At 39.3% G+C, this 16167-nt stretch overlaps 1 protein-coding gene across 4 annotated transcripts in view; it reads left to right on the top strand.

Moving 5' to 3' along the window:
* Positions 1–16167, top strand: part of SMC4 (structural maintenance of chromosomes 4) — a 44507-nt gene that overhangs the window by 25257 nt on the left and 3083 nt on the right. For all 4 annotated transcript variants that reach the window (XM_072868835.1, XM_072868832.1, XM_072868834.1 and 1 more), the window contains exons 11-23: positions 50–283; positions 884–1069; positions 2662–2823; positions 3391–3616; positions 3715–3794; positions 5751–5903; positions 6049–6175; positions 7649–7838; positions 8776–8920; positions 10530–10703; positions 12247–12429; positions 13282–13514; positions 14229–14412. In XM_072868835.1, the coding sequence (XP_072724936.1) occupies positions 50–283; positions 884–1069; positions 2662–2823; positions 3391–3616; positions 3715–3794; positions 5751–5903; positions 6049–6175; positions 7649–7838; positions 8776–8920; positions 10530–10703; positions 12247–12429; positions 13282–13514; positions 14229–14412 (2277 nt within the window). The remainder of the gene's footprint in view (positions 1–49; positions 284–883; positions 1070–2661; positions 2824–3390; positions 3617–3714; positions 3795–5750; positions 5904–6048; positions 6176–7648; positions 7839–8775; positions 8921–10529; positions 10704–12246; positions 12430–13281; positions 13515–14228; positions 14413–16167) is intronic.

Raw genomic sequence — 16167 nt, 5'->3', positions numbered from 1 at the left:
AAATCCCACAGTCGTCTGTTTTTAGTTGTAAAATTGTCCATTTTTGCAGAGCAAAGAGAAAGAACTTATGGAGTTTAGTAAAGCAGTGAATGAAGCACGTTCAAAGATGGATGTAGCCCAGTCAGAGCTTGATATCTATCTCAGCCGTCATAATACTGCTGTGTCTCAGTTAAATCAGGCAAAGGAGGCTCTGATGACTACTTCAGAAACCCTTAAGGAAAGGAAAGCTGCTATCAAAGATATATCTATAAAATTACCCCAAGCTGAACAGGAATTAAAGGAGGTGAGACTCAACTTTCATATATAATTTATTTGAGTTACAACACAATGTTGCAACACACAAACTGAAGTTCCACTCTTTGTTTTAGCAATAATTGTGGTGAAGATAAATGAAAAACCGCCTCCAATAAAATAACATTTAAAAACTATATTTTAATACTCAGTTACTGATGAAGTAAGTATTTAATTTCAAACTTATTTGGGGTTAAGCGAATGTTAACATTAAGCACTGAAAATTAAATCTTATATATCCCTGCAAGGGAGTCAGTTTAAATATTGTAATGAGACATATTAAAATAAATACATGGTTATGTTTCTGTGTTTCTTTGAACTTCACTTCTTGCTCCTCTCTCGTTCCCCAAAGAAAAAAAATCCCACTACCTTGTCCTAAGCCTGATTCACGAATTCATAAGCTGTCATACTTGTATCAAAGCGTACTAAATCCTAGCCGAAGTGTATCCACACACCAGCCTTTCTTCTGGTAAATGTTTGCTATCCTGCTTTTCAGTGGCTGGTTTCATTGCCTATGCAATCATGAATCTAAGACCCCCTGAATACAGTCGTTTTCATGAGGCTAAGATAATGTCTTTGTTTTAACTATTAGAAAGAGAACAAGCTTGAGAAGCTGGGAAGAGAAGAATTGGGTGCTAAGAATCTTGTTCGGAATCTGCGTCAAAAAGTAGAAGAAGCCAAAAGTTCTTTAGCACTAAGTCGTAGTCGCGGAAAAGTGCTTGAGGCTCTGCTTCAGCAGAAGAAATCTGGAAATATTTGTGGACTGTATGGAAGACTGGTAAATTTTAAAAGGCTACTATACTTTTAGTCTTAAACTGTATAGGAACAGAGTGGTGTTTCTGTAATTGAGTGAAAGGTAGAATTCCTCATTTCTCTGGTGCTGTTAGTTTGGACAGCAGGGTTGCAAATCCTGTGGACTTGCTATAAATTAAAAGAAGATGATTGCTGAGGTTCCTCTACTCAGCACTAAAGAAAGGCAATGGCTATGAGAAAGCTTTATATTTTTGGTAGGCTGATCAGTGAGCTGCAGTCTCTGTGGGAATATGCTGAAGCCAAGAATACTAATGTGTCTTGTAAGCTGTCCGTGCTTTGGTCCTGCCTGTGCTTCTGTGTTGGGCTACGACCGACAGCTGTAGTGGTTCTGATTCCTTTGAACATTAGGAACATATATACTGGAGGAGTATCGCGGAGCAGTGCTTTTTACCTTCTGGTGCCACAGAAGGTAGAATCAATTGGTAACTGCGCACTTGGTGGAACGGCCACGAGGCTTAAAAAACCATCTTACAAGTTGTATGTAACTTCATGTGGAACCATACAAATTTTTTTTGCTTCAAAATTTATAAAATTTGGTGATCTCTGTGCAGTTTATTTCCTCTTGTTTTACTTGCAAACATCTCAAATCGAAAAGAGCAATATCCTTGTTTCAGAAGATCAAGGAAAGCTATGTCATAGCAGAATGTCAACTGTGTTATCAGTTCTTTCTGAGCAGTGTTGATTTAAAGTTCTGAAAATTTGCAGCTGAGGTAGTGTTCTTAATTTTTTTTTTCTAGCACTGAACAATACATGCATGTCAGTGTAAATGTGAAAGTGCTGTTTTTGTATTCTGCAGTTTTCTCTTTTTTCCTTACCTGCTCGTCCAAGAAGAAGTATCTCTGCTTCAGAAAGATCAATTTATTTAGTGTATGTATATTTAAAAAGCGTGTGTATAGATTCATTAAAAAAGGATATAGTTCAAACAGCAGCAGACCACTGCCTAGTACAGCTGGCATGTATTTTGTCTCATGCTCTGTTATCACTTGCCACAGAGAGGAGTGTGAGGTTAATCTGTTCTTGGATAACTCATGGTTGGCTGTGCATGCTGTTCTTATCTGCAGATACGCAAGAATTTTTCAAAGGTGATGAATACCCCCTGTACCCATATCAAGTATATGACTTGCTAGGTCCTACCCAGCTGACCAATGGTAGAACCATACACAGAACACATAAAATGATTTCGTTAGGCCAGACTACTGCCTCACTAAAATGCTGGCATATAAAACTGTAACAGTCGTCTACAGAAAATAAATCAGTGCTACCACATTGCTCTACCAGAAGCATTGCTTTTGAAGCTTGAAGTCTGTGAATTTCTTCTATGGAAACAAGTACCTTAGAAATCCATAAATAGCAGTGTGCAGGAGAAGACAGGTGTGGTATTATTTTATAGATTCTAATTAAGGTTGAAGTTCTTTAATAGAAAATTGCTTTATAATTTGTTTTCATCTCATTTCACTTTGTGTAAAGTTTTTGTCACTTATTTCTTCATACCAAGACAAAACATTGATGCCAAGCTAATCACTGTACTTCTGCCTTCCCCCAACCCTCAATTATTAGGGAGACTTGGGAGCTATCAGTGAAAAGTATGATGTGGCTATTTCATCGTCTTGCGGTGCCTTAGACAACATTGTTGTTGATACAATTGATACCGCACAGAAATGCGTGAATTTCTTAAAGGCAGGAGGAATTGGAGTTGCCACATTTATAGCCCTGGACAAAGTAAGTGCTAGCACTTCGGCACAACAAATTCTTGATGTACCCTAATGTGCACAGTGTTAATACTGTGTGTGTATAATGTATTCATATGCATGTGTATAAATATATATTATAAATTAATATATTACTCTGTATATGTATTAATACAGGTAAAGCTAAAATATGAAATGTTTTAATAGGCTGTTGGTACCTTAGAATATTCTACTAGCAAATGATAATGTTTACTTAGAGAGAATTACAAGGCTTTTAAAATAACTGTATGTGTGCAACAAATGTTTGGTGTGTCTTTTATATTTTTATATTTAGACTTTTTTAACAAATTAGCAAACTTAGTAATCCAAGTAACCTAGTAACTGTATACTATGTAAACTATGAAAGAGAACAATGAGTTATCAGTGAGTTTTCAATTATACTGGAAGTAAGCAGAGATCCCCAAAGAAGGAAGCTTTACGGTTAATTGCAGTACGATTTACATTTGCTTTAAAGCCTTAACATACACTAGAATAATGAAATGGCCTCATAATTTATCCTAAGGAATCTCTCGTTCGTTTATTTGCTTTTTTGTTGTAGATGGCTGTATGGGAGAAAAAAATTCAGAAAATCCCAACTCCTGAAAATACTCCTCGGTTGTTTGATCTGGTGAAAGTAGAAGACGAGAAGATTCGCCTGGCTTTTTACTTTGCGTTACGTGATACCCTAGTAGCTAATAACTTGGAAGAAGCTACCAGAGTAGCATTCCAAAAAGATAAAAGATGGAGGGTGGTAACACTGCAAGGACAAATCATTGAACAGTCAGGTATTTAAGTGCAAACTGACAATTATTTTTTAAGTGCTTTACAGACGATATCTAAGCACAATTAGCTCGCTAACTACTTTTTGTCTCTCTTACTTTAGGAACAATGACTGGTGGGGGCGGTAAAATAATGAAGGGCAGAATGGGTTCCTCGGTCGTAATGGACGTTTCAGAAGAAGAGGTTAGTACAGAATCTTAATTAAAAGCGGAATTTCGTCGAAGTTCTTTATATTTTGGCAGTTCATACACACGTGTGCTGTGTCCTTATAATCAGCATGAGTAGTTAACAGTCTGTGATGCAAGATACATTAACAATTATTTAAAGTTCACAAGCTTAGCATAGGTTACATTGCTCTTAAGTGCTTTTGTTCACAGCCCAGCTATCATGTGCCTGCTATTTCATTTTTAGTCTCATACTGCTACCTTTGATAGCTTGGAAACTGATTTAAGGTAGGGATGAGAACATGGAAGATGCTCATCATAAGGAACCATTGAGCTGCAGAGCAGTACACACAAACCTCTCAGCAGCGAGAAAAGACAGGTTTGGTCCTTCATCTTACGTCCTTGTAAGATTTGTCAGGGAGTGGCAGAGCTTTCCTTCAAATGTGAATTTTAAGAGTGTTTTGGAAGATCAAGATACAGCTTGTTTTTTCTTCGGAATTCTTTTAGGTTTTAGTTTGTAGTTTTGTTTAGTGTGGATGAAATTGTAGCCTGTGTTCTTTTTGCCTAGTATCTGCTGATCAACTGAGATCAAACATCAGAGTGTTAATACCTCTTCAAGAAGACAAGCTCCCCTGTGTAACTGTCAAGTAAACCATGGCTCCTGCCATCAGCCCTCTCCCTACAGGAGAAGGAACTTTTGCTCTTTAGGAATGAGAGCCATAAGCCAACACAAGGGTTGACTGTTTGCTTACCGCTAAGGACACAGAAACAGTAGTTAGTATTTGTTTTAAGTGAAAATACTTTCAAATTGGAGAACTTCAAAATCAAACCCAACTTTAAGGTTCTCTGTCTGATTTCTCTGGTGGAGGAGATAACCACGTCACCACCTTTGCTGTGATTGCTGATGGTTCTGCGCTTTTCAGTTTTATCACTGAGAGGTTAAAATATGTATCTGTTCTTCTTTCATCTATCTTCTGTATTTTCACCTTCACTTGGCTTGGAAAATAGGATTGTGTTGGCCAAGAAAAGATAAAATTCTCCAAACCCTGGAGAGTTTGACATACAACTCTTTTGTCAAGCCTATTCAGATAATGCTGTACTTGTAGAGAACTAATGAACTAACCTCATGGACAAAGCGTTATTGCCCTAGCCTTGTAAAGGGTCAATAAATATATAAAGCAGCTCATATTTAGATCTTACTAATAAGGGACTTTGCTATTTCTTGTCTTCGCACTTTAGATTTATTAATTGTTTGTTCTCTCCAAGAGACAGGCTTATGTACTGTTTTCTGTTTGGCCCATGAGAGATGCTGTGGTACTCGATAAAGATCAGTAGCTATAACTTGATTTCTCCATTTTCAAGAGTTTTGGCTCTCTACCCGTCTAGCGTAGTGGACAACTCCAGGTAGAACAAGTATATTCGTATCTGTGCCTGTTAGACAGTTCTCTATTTAAAACCAGAAAATGGGCTGAGATCTGAAATGTATCCTTATTCCTTCTGCTCTTGAAGGTGAATTGCAAGACTTGGTCATTTGGCCAGTTGCTACGTGCAAAAGCTTGCCTCCCTAACACCGGATTACCACAGAACCCAACAAGCATTGAATCTTAACTATAGTAAAAACTGCTTCTAGCTTCTGCTTGTGTGGTTTTTGGTTTCTGCCTTCACTACTCTGACTTAAGCCTTTCAAGCTTAATCTAGTTTTATTTCCTTAAAACAATTCTCCTACAAGCTATTTTGACAGGGATTCTTCAGCTTGCTTTTTCTTATGCTTGCTCCTCTTGTTGTTCACGATTATAACTCATCATCTCAGCAGTCAGCCTCCATATTCTGTCCTGCTACAGCAAGTTTTCAAGTTTTTACTCCCCTTTCCTCTTGTGTTTTAAGAGATCATAGACTGTCGAGCACATGAATGAGATCTTGCTTCCTTTTTGTAGTGGTGACACTAGGCAAATGATCATATCTCATTTTTGTGTAGGTCAATAAAATGGAATCTCAACTGCAGAAGGATTCTAAAAGAGCAGTACAGTATGAAGAGGAGAAATTACAACTTGAGGAAGCCATAAGAAAACTGCACCAAGATGTTCGGGGAATGAGAAATACTTTAGAAAAGTATACAGCAAGTATCCAGGTGAACAAGTTTATTATTGAGGCATATCTGGCTTCTCCACGAACGTGCAGGGGGATAACTTCTCAGCCTCAGTTTAACATTGTCCTTGTTAGCATGAAGGATCTTATTAGAGTACAGGATTCTAACACAGTTGTGTTTTCTGTAGAGTTTATCTGAACAAGAAATTCATCTAAAAACCCAAGTTAAGGAACTTGAAGCAAATGTAATTGCTGCTGCTCCGGACAAAAACAAACAGAAGGAACTGGAAAAAATCTTTAATAGTTATAAAAAAGGTACATTTTGTGGAGAGGGGATTTATAGATAAAAATTGTAGTCATGTTCTTTTACTAATACAGGAATGAGCGGTTATGGCTTTGTTCTTTCAGATTATGAGTGCGGTACTGTATCTTGGTTTTGAACCTCTCTTCTTCTCAGGAGGGGATAAAAGGTGCTTCTAGAGATTAGAGAGAGAAACCCCCTTTTTTTTTTTTGCAATTGCTCAAGTTCATGTTTCAGTCAAGCTAAAGTAAACATTCATTTTAGTATTTTTTTGTTTATTTGGTTAGATTTTTATGGCTGTATTACATACAGATTCATAGGGAAACAGTTTAATTAGGCGTAAGAATTGTTAATGTGGAGGGTAATGATATTAAAGTTAAGTAAAGGTTTTTGCCATGCTCCAACTGAACTATTACACAACTCTCTAAAACAAATACCCTGTATTCTGTTGTGGGCACGCTCTATCCCTCCTCTTTTTGTGAAAGATGTTTACTCTGAGAACTTGAATAACAGGTTCTCTGAAGTAATTGGTAGCTTAGTAAAGTAAACCTTGACTGCTTCTTCGTATTTCTTGCTCAGGGAACAATATGAGCACAGTAAAACATAATTCCCTTCCCCCACAATTCTGCTTTCATAGCATTTTAGGAAAGAGAATACGTACTGCTAAGGATTCCCTCTGTGCCTCTTTTGACCAGTATGGCATCAAGACAGTGTTTTACTCACTTTACTTCCTCAGTCACACTAAGGTTTGATGTCATAAATATCTTCTCTAATGTTTCTACCAAATAATGGAGACACACAAACCTGTGTTCTCCTCTGGAGAGATGAGTGCCTTCCACCTTTCAAGTCTCTGCTTTACCCCTTCTGTCCCCAAAAGGAAATAATAAATCTGTAGCAAACTTAGTGTGGGATTTTGTTTGTTTTGCCCTTAGAATGCTAAGGTGCTACATTGTTTAATTTTTGAAAGCTGTTCAACTTATTTATTAAGATGGTTTTGTTGAGTTTTAAGTATAAGCTAAAGAAGGAGACTTACCTACCTTGAAAGCAGAGTAGGCTCTCTTATTATTCAGCATGTGTAGTAACTACACAGTAATACCAGCTACTGAGCAACAGTTAGTGACCAGTTCTTACAATTTAACCCCTTTGAGCATCTTCCCATTAAATAAATGCAACGAATGAGCTTGGAATAGCTTATTACGTACTATCTCACTTATTTAAGTACTCTATATACATTAAGTAATATGATTAAAATTTTTGGTGGTTACACCAAAAAAGCTTTGGTAGTATAATAGTGTCAGAAAGATGTGGGTGGTATTTTTCTTTTTTGCCACAGTAAAAAAACAAACAACGTTTTTCACAGTATAAAGAACACTTCTCGATATGGTAATAGAGCAGAGCTTTGTATCACTTAAATCTTGATGCATTGCAATGGTCCAGTGTTCCCAGGGACAGCATAATGACCTTAACTCCATTTTGTTTATTGACAGATTATGATTGCATTGCTGCGAAAGCTGGTAAAATAGAAAATGAAGTTAAGCGATTACATAACCTCATAATTGAGATCAATAATCATAAACTTAAAGCACAGCAAGACAAACTTGATAAGATCAACAAAGAAATAGATGAGTGTACTTCAACTATTACTAAAGCCCAAGTGGCAGTCAAGACTGCAGACAGGTACAGTAGACATCAACGTGCCCGACGGTAAAGCCTTAGGCTGTACATTGCTGCAATTCGTGTCCGATTACACTTGGACCTTTCCGTGGGGGATGTGTCAGGCTAGAGGAGATGGTTTTTCACCTCTTTATGGCTAGAGGAAAACTGGAGGCAGAAGGTCATACCTTTTTTCTCTAAACTGATTTACCTCAAACTGAGACTGGTTCTTAATTAAGAACCATAATCTTTGTTAGTGTGCTTTACAGGCGAAGGATCAGAGACCTAGACAGCTTAGTGAAACCTGACCAAGGAGAGTCCCGTCAGCCTTCCGATAGCTGTATCCCTTGGCATCGGTGCCTGCAGGGAGTTTGCTTGTTTTAAGTAGTCTCCATAGCTAAAAATCCCTTCATCTTAAAATCTTCATTTTCAGTTGCATGTCTAATACTAAATGTTGCTTGTGTCAAGGAGGTAAAGGGAAATACAATTTTTTTGTTTCTAGGCAGTTTAAAAGCCATGTTTAATTTTTCTGCTAATATTTGCCTGTTGCTGAAATGCAATATTTCAGGATAAGATTCAAAGTAGCACTTAACTGCCATGCCATGGAGCAGTTCGTATCTGAAGGGACTAATTTTGTTATGAGGCATGTCAGGAAATAAAATGTGATATATTTTTTTTTATGTTAGCTTAACAATACATAATGAACACTCAGAACAAATGTCAAAACTGTCTCTGAAAGAACAAATTCAGTCATTTAATGAGGCCTGTCTGCTAGATGTTGAAGACACCTTTGTTTCACTTGGATATCTCAGGAGTGTGAGAGTTCATGCATAAATAAGCACTTTTAATTTGGTTGTCAATAGCTATTGAACAATCTTTATAAGTAAGATTGTGTTTCTAGATTCTCTTACGTCATGTTTGCACTCATGTGAGGTATACAAACATCTCGGTACCCATGCAGAAACCTGAAAAAATCTGAGGAGTCTGTTCTTCGCACGGAGAAGGAAATTGAAGATAATGAGAAAGAAATTAAAGACTTGACACAAGAGCTGACTACGCTCGAAGACAAAGCTACTGCGGTTATAAATGACTGCAGGCAAGCTGAAGTAAGTGTCATGTTAATTTTAGCATATTTCTTCATAGAGGGTCCACTCTGAAATAAATTTTAGATAATAGTTGTGCCAGAGTTGTCCTAATGGCTGATGGCTGTTAGCCTTCTTCCTTAGATGTTGCAGGCAGGCCTAGCAGGGGGTTGCATTAGCTGATGGTACCTTCATTTATTTAAAAACAAACACGCACCTGCCCCCTGCCATTTAAGCCTCAGACTTGACAATGCTGGTCTAAAGTACCTTTTTTTCTAAGATACTTTACTACTCATCCTCCAAAAATTCACACGGGGATAAAATGGCAAAGAATGTTATTTTCTGTATCCCGCAATATATTGTGTGCGTTCATACAAAATTAGTAATTTTGTTTAATCATTAATCAAAGTTGACCTTGAAATGCAGATACTGGTGGGGGGGAAATTAGGCTAAAACAGTCCTAGTAAGCAGTCTGGTCTTCAGGTAAAATCAGGATGATGAGTCATATCCTTCTTATATCCTAGTTATATCCTTCTATTCTATTCTTATGCAAATTTTGTTGTACAGCTGCAGAGTGGCATTCCACAATGGTCAGGGAAGGGGAATATGGTGGTGGTTTTTCTTATATACTTACCTGGAAATATATCTTGACCCAATTTTCTGAAGCTACAAAACAACTTAAACCAGGTTTCCCCAAAGAAATTACTAGTTTTAAAACTTGCTTAAAAATAGGTTTTTTCCAGTTATGTGGGACTTCGGTTTCCTGTCTAGATTTATGTACGAGAGAGAGTGAAAACAACCAGGGCGGCTGAAATTCTTCCAAATAAAGCTGTTTCTTTGAGTCTGTCTTTCTCTAAAACTGCCTTTTAGCTAAAAACATCTGAGTGTAGGACTCGTTTCATCCAGATCTGGAATGAAAATATAAACTGCAGCATTGTCCTGGTTTCAGCTGGGATAGTTAATTTTCTTCCCGGTAGCTGGTATGCTGCTGTGTTTTGGATTTAGGATGAGAATAGAGTGATACCACAGGGGTGTTTTAGTTGTTGCTCAGTAGTGCTTACACTGGTCAAGGACTTTTCAGCTTCCCATGCTCTGCCGGGTGCACAAGGAGCTGGGAGGGGGCACAGCCCAACTGGCCCAGGGGCTATTCCATACCATATGGCGTCATGCTATATAAACTAGGGGAAAGCTGGCTGGGCGGCTGCTTGTTGGGGACGGGCTGGGCATCAGTTGGCAGGTGGTGAGCAATTGCATTGCGCATCACTTGCTTTGTATGTTGTGGTTGTTATTATTACTTCAATTATTAAGCTGTCTTTATCTCATCCCACGAGTTTTCTCACTTTTACCCTTCTAATTCTCTCCCCCATCCCACTGGGGGAAGAGTGAGCGAGCGGCTGGGTGGAGCTCAGTCCCCAGCTGGGGTTAAACCAGTACAAGCATATTTTCAGTCATTTCAGAATTCAGAGACCTGGTTAACCTAAATAGAAGCATATGTGTTTGTTTACATCAGTACTTGGGATTGTGGAGAGTAAGCTCTGTGAATAATACAGTGAAAACAAATCTATAACCCAAGAAAGTGGTAACGTTTTTGTAGGCAACTGATTAATGTGCTTTTTTGGTCATTTCTGTTTAGGAAGAGTTGCCAGCAGTTCAGGAGCAGCATCGCAGTTTACTCCAGGAGATTAAAGCTCTTCAAGATGATGAACATGCACTTCGACAGGAAGCTCTTAATATTAAGCTGAAAATTGAACAAGTTGACAGTCATATTTCTGCACACCAGTCAAAGGTGAAATACTGGCAGAAAGAGGTAGGGAAACTGTTTACTTCCTAAAACTTGAAGTAAAAGATCTCAAAAGATTAATATGGTAATATGTAGTTCAAAACCAGATAATTTGGGAGAAAATTTATATTCAGCTCACAGTTTATTGGTGTTTATGCTATACAAAACAACTCTAAAAAATATGACCTTTCAGTCTTTTACTTTCTGGTTTACATACAAGGTTATAGATGAGCTTTTAAAATTTTCTTTTATTTCTGAAAGAATGATAGGATAACTATAACTGACATAGCACTGTCTACGAGTAATTCAGAGCAATGAGGGAAAAATACCTAGGCCATAAATGGCAACCAAGAGACTTTTTGTGCCTGAGTACCCTCTCTGTACATATTAAAGTGTTTATAAAGGCTAGGCACCCTCATAGTTGGGAGAAGCAAAGAGGAGTAAGACATTACAAGTTATGTGTAACTGTATTCAGTGCTGTGTCCACTAAGCTGTCCTTTATGAAATGGCAAGACCTTTTCCTTGAAAGCATTTCACCTAAAACTTGTAGTCCGTTTGGTACAGCATGTTGCCTTTCCCCAGTTACAGATAATGGGGCCGATAGGAATTCTGTGGGGCCAGGAAGAAACTTTGCTCCTCAGAGATTGCTGCTTGAACCAGCTCATCGAATAAATTAGAGCCCGGGGGAACAAGGAATTGTGAACTAGGTGCTGCACCACCTGCCTTCTCAGAGCGGGAGCTGTGTCTGAGCAGGACTGCTGGCAGCCTTCACGCAGGCGCACGCACAGCTAGCTTTATGCAGACTGTACTTCTTGCCGTCGTGTCCACTTTAGCTGCTCTAATGCTAGTTCTACGCATCGCCTGACACTCGGTGTGTTCATTTCAAAATTTCAGTGCTGGGGGTTGGTCTTGCTTTGGTTTTCCTGGTTTACGGAAACAGCAAAAATCAGGTGTGTGCCCAGGGAGGCATGTTGAGGGAAAAGGCCAGTTAGGTGCCTGGGGCTCATGAAGTTATGTTATCTTTTTATTACATGTCCTTTTTTAAAATCATTTCAATCTAAAAAAAAAAATAAATCATTTCGATCTTAAAAAAAATAATTTTGATCTTTAATAGAAGTAGGGATCCAGGCCAGCAGGTGATCTCGCAGTGCAGGGTGCCCTTTATACCCTCATTAATTTGAGGATAACGGGGGCAGCTACCAGCAAGCAAAGCTGCTGTCAGAAATGTTTCCATCTTGAAGACACAAAGTGTGTGAAGTATACACTTACTAAAGTTCTATGGCATCAGTAGAGGTGACTTCCTTGTTATCTGCTACTGCTCCTAGTACAGAGAAATCTCCCTTGTAAGAATGATGTATATAATTTTCAGGAACAGAATAGTAGGATAAAAGGATATTTGTTGTCTTTTTTGCATCTTATTTTTACAGGGAGTTATGTGAAGAATCTTTGAATGCTTTGAGATTGGAAGCTTCAGTATGTGCTAATACAGAAAATGTTTATTTCAGAAACACGTTCATGTCATAACTAATGTGATCTTTAAAGACTTCTAGTAACTGGTTTTGAATTTTAGATATCAAACTTATCACTGCACCCCATCGAAGATAAGCCACCTGAAGAACTTCCAGTACTAAGTCAAGAAGAGCTTGAGGCCATCAAGGATCCAGATGTTATGACTAAGCAGATAGCTCTCCTGGAAGCCCAGTGTCATGAAATGAAACCCAACCTCGGTGCTATTGCAGAATATAAGAAGAAGGTAAGCTGAATTGCTATCGGGTAGTAGTGGGATTCATCTTTTTGATATTGCGTTGCCTGTTACCGCAGTAGTTCTCAAGTAAGCATTGTGTATACAGCGTTACTGTTTTCCAGTACTTGAGCCCGTACAGAATTCATGTCGTTGCTTCTGAAGTACGGCGGTAACCTTCCAATTGCGTGTTTCTCTCCAGGTGACTGCTCAAACGGACCCCGCACTTGAAATGCGTGCAAAAATGCACTCTTCATCTAGGTGACAAAAGAAAATACCTCATCTGTGGGCATACCAGGGAAAGGTGGTCCTGTTTTTCTTCAGTTCCCTTCTGTCGGAAACTGAAATGGAACCCTTGGATTTTCCCTTTCTCCTCTGCAGGCTGTGCTGTTGCTAGCACCCTGAGCCTTTGTTAGCTCCTACGTAGCCAAGCGTGCGCGTTGTTCCTCGGAGCTTACAAATGCCTTTAGATGTGATACCGTCGATGGCAGGTGAAGGCAACTTTCTCCTGTGAAAGTTCGTTTATTTACAGTCAACTAGTCTTGACAGTCTAGACAGATACACAACACTACTAGGATTTTTTTTCTCCTCGCAATACTCGCTTCAGTAATATTGCACTATTCAACAGAGTAAATATTTTATTTCATTTTATTTTTGTTTATTTTAACATGGGTTTTCCAGTATAGAGAGATCAGCAGCATAGAGGCTAGAGATGCGAAAAAAGAGATGGTTTGGTTTTGTTCTTTTGTTTCAAGGATGTTAGCCATTCTGGGAAAAATGAGTTTTCAAATGGTAGGAAAAATGGTTTAAAATCTAAATAAAGGAGACAGCTTGTTTAACTGTACTTTTGGGTTTTTTCTACAGGAAGAGCTGTACTTGAAACGTGTGGCTGAATTGGATGACATTACCAATGAGAGAGACAACTTCAGACAAGCTTTTGAAGATCTTAGGAAACAAAGGCTAAATGAATTTATGGCAGGATTTAATGTAATAACAAATAAACTGAAGGAAAACTACCAGATGCTTACTTTGGGAGGGGATGCTGAATTAGAACTTGTGGACAGTCTGGATCCCTTCTCTGAGGGAATCGTGTTTAGGTTTGTCAAAATACTTTGCATTATTGCTCTAGTTCTTAATTGTTGCATTCCTTTTTTTCAACCTGCTTTTTAAGTAAATTTCTGTTGACCATCAGCTAACCAGGACAGTCCTCCCTCTTGGCAAGTACTGGCAAGGTGGCGACAGAAGCCACAACTTCGTAGCGCTGGGTAACGATGAGATTCACTTCTCCTGGAGAAACAAGTAACAAGCAGCAGTTATAGAAAGCTTTGAGTTTGGTGAAGTAATTTCTCAGGGTTTCTTCATTCCCAAATCACTTCATTCTGCCTAGGGAATCGTGTCAGTCGCATTGGTAACTGGAGGCTGTTCCGTCATAAATGGTCCTAAGTGTATATTCATTACATAAGAGCAGAGTAGCACTTTTGAAAGATAATTAAAGAGCAGTTCTTAAGCGTTACGGTTCCTACAGAGAACAGCTGAGTGTTACAACACTTGGAGTTCAGGCAAACATCAGCTGACGGCGTAGCTGTGCATGCACCCAGGGAGTTGCTCCTCGGTGAACAGAAATAATCCAGGTCGCTACCTCTCGGCTGCGGAGGACTAAGAGCATCAAGCAGCTCATCCGTGGTTTTAGTCGAGCTTCTTTGCGTCTGTGTCTTCCAAGAATTCCTTCCTGTCTTGTGACTTGCTTTTCACCATGACATATTTATTTTCATCAGGAACAGAAATAAGCTGCTAACTCTAATTTCTTTCAGTGTTCGGCCTCCGAAGAAAAGTTGGAAGAAGATATTTAATTTATCAGGAGGAGAGAAGACCCTTAGTTCGCTGGCTCTAGTTTTTGCTCTTCATCATTACAAGCCAACGCCACTTTATTTTATGGATGAGATTGATGCAGCACTTGACTTCAAAAATGTATCTATTGTAGCGTTTTACATATATGTAAGTATTTAATGGTAACTACTATAGTATAATTTTTCTAAGATATTTTCTCCTCTGCCAGAACAGACAAAGCGGTAACACGATTGTAGCCAGATTTAAAAATCTGGAATGAGAGGGTATTTTCAAATAATTAAGTGGAAACTAGGCACTAAACAGACTTCCAGAAGGGTGCGTCGAATGTTGCTTTCTGCCTATTTTTTCTAAGCTGCTAAGTTTGATGCTTTCCTGAAACGAGGCAACTAAGAGGATTTACAAGTTCTTTCTCTCCAAATCCTGATCGTATAGTTTCAAAAGCTGTCTAAAGAGTGCTAGAGTCTGCCAAAGGTGCTACATTTCCACCTATCCTTGCTGCTACTGCTTGCTCTTTAAAATGTAGATACTTTCCCCCAAATCACCAGCTATAGTCAGCTGAGATACAGTAACTTCCTTTGCTCTCAGTAATGTCTTCACGTATCCAAGCTCATGATTCTCCGCTCTGGTGCAGCCAAGGTTCCTTGGTTTTATACCTCCATGTCATTAACGTGAGCTGTTTCCCATAGGTTTCTTTGATCTGTGTCTTTACCAGTGGGTTTTTTTTTCTTTCATGCCTTTAAAAGTTCTGTTGTCACCATATTGAAGTCCAGCAACGTTTACATTGCTACAGTTCTGGTGGCTAATTTCAACTTAGAATTTTCAGAATTATCCAAAGTTATAACCACCAGTTTTGGGAACACCCTAGAAGTGCCAAAAATTACAATTAGCTACTTAAAATGAGGGAAATGCGTTGAAGATACCTGTCTGCAACTGCAGTTTTAAACTTCGCTTTTGCAATGCCTGTATTTTCAGAAAGGAGGGTGTATCACCCGGGTGTGATGTGGTAGAGCAAAGAGTTTAATTTCAACTGCAGTATAGACTAACACTTAAATTTGAAACTTAGGATAGTTTAGCTCTTAAATGCAAATTATAGCTGTAGCTCATATTTTGTATACAGCTTCTGAATTAGTACTATCCCAGGAGAAAAGATTGTCATTGATACTTGAGCCATTTCTATTACATCTAGCCTGAAGCTTTTTAACCTCGTAAAACTAGATATAAAGATAAAACGAGCGTACGCGCTGCGTGTGCTGTACGTTCCCTCAAAGTGCTTACAGCTGCTGCGTTAGAACAGAGGTAGGTGCCCAGCCTCGCAGTCTGCAGGGACGCAGGGCGCCGTTGCAGCGCGATGGCCTGTCTGCCTAACCAGCTCCATCCGCGTCGGCACGGCATCGGGGGCTGTTAGGAGATGTCCGAGCAGGGACAGGCACCCTCCCCGTGCCATATGCTGCCACCTGGATGTTACCCGATCTTGTAATCCAATGCAGTTAGCGTTCAGTCCTTACTGGATTTCTCCAGTGTGGCAGCAGCAGCTCCACCTCGGTGTTGCCCTCGGCCCCGGAGAAGTTCTACTTCTTCTTTTTGCCCCTAGGTAAGGTGCCCCTCTCCTCTCTCCTGCTGCGCTCTCCTCCCTGCCTGTGGCCAGACCCAGCAAGCTATCGACTCCCGGCTTCGCCACAGCAAGAACGGAGCCGGAGCTGCACGTTTGCTTTGCTGCTCCTGCTCAATGCTCTCAAGAGCCCGGGTGGACTTACACCGATACTGCTGGGTTCTTAAGGATAATGTTTGTTTTGTTTTTAAAGCACCACCAAATTTAGGTATTCTGTTACCTCTTGCTGTTCTGCCTCGGGGTCACAGAACTAGTGTTCGTCAAGGCTTGTCCTCGTTAGCAAAGGGCTTGCT

The sequence above is a fragment of the Ciconia boyciana genome, chromosome 7 (genome assembly GCF_034638445.1).
Source record: "Ciconia boyciana chromosome 7, ASM3463844v1, whole genome shotgun sequence".
NCBI lineage: Eukaryota > Metazoa > Chordata > Aves > Ciconiiformes > Ciconiidae > Ciconia > Ciconia boyciana.
This window is presented reverse-complemented; position numbering and strand designations above follow the sequence as displayed.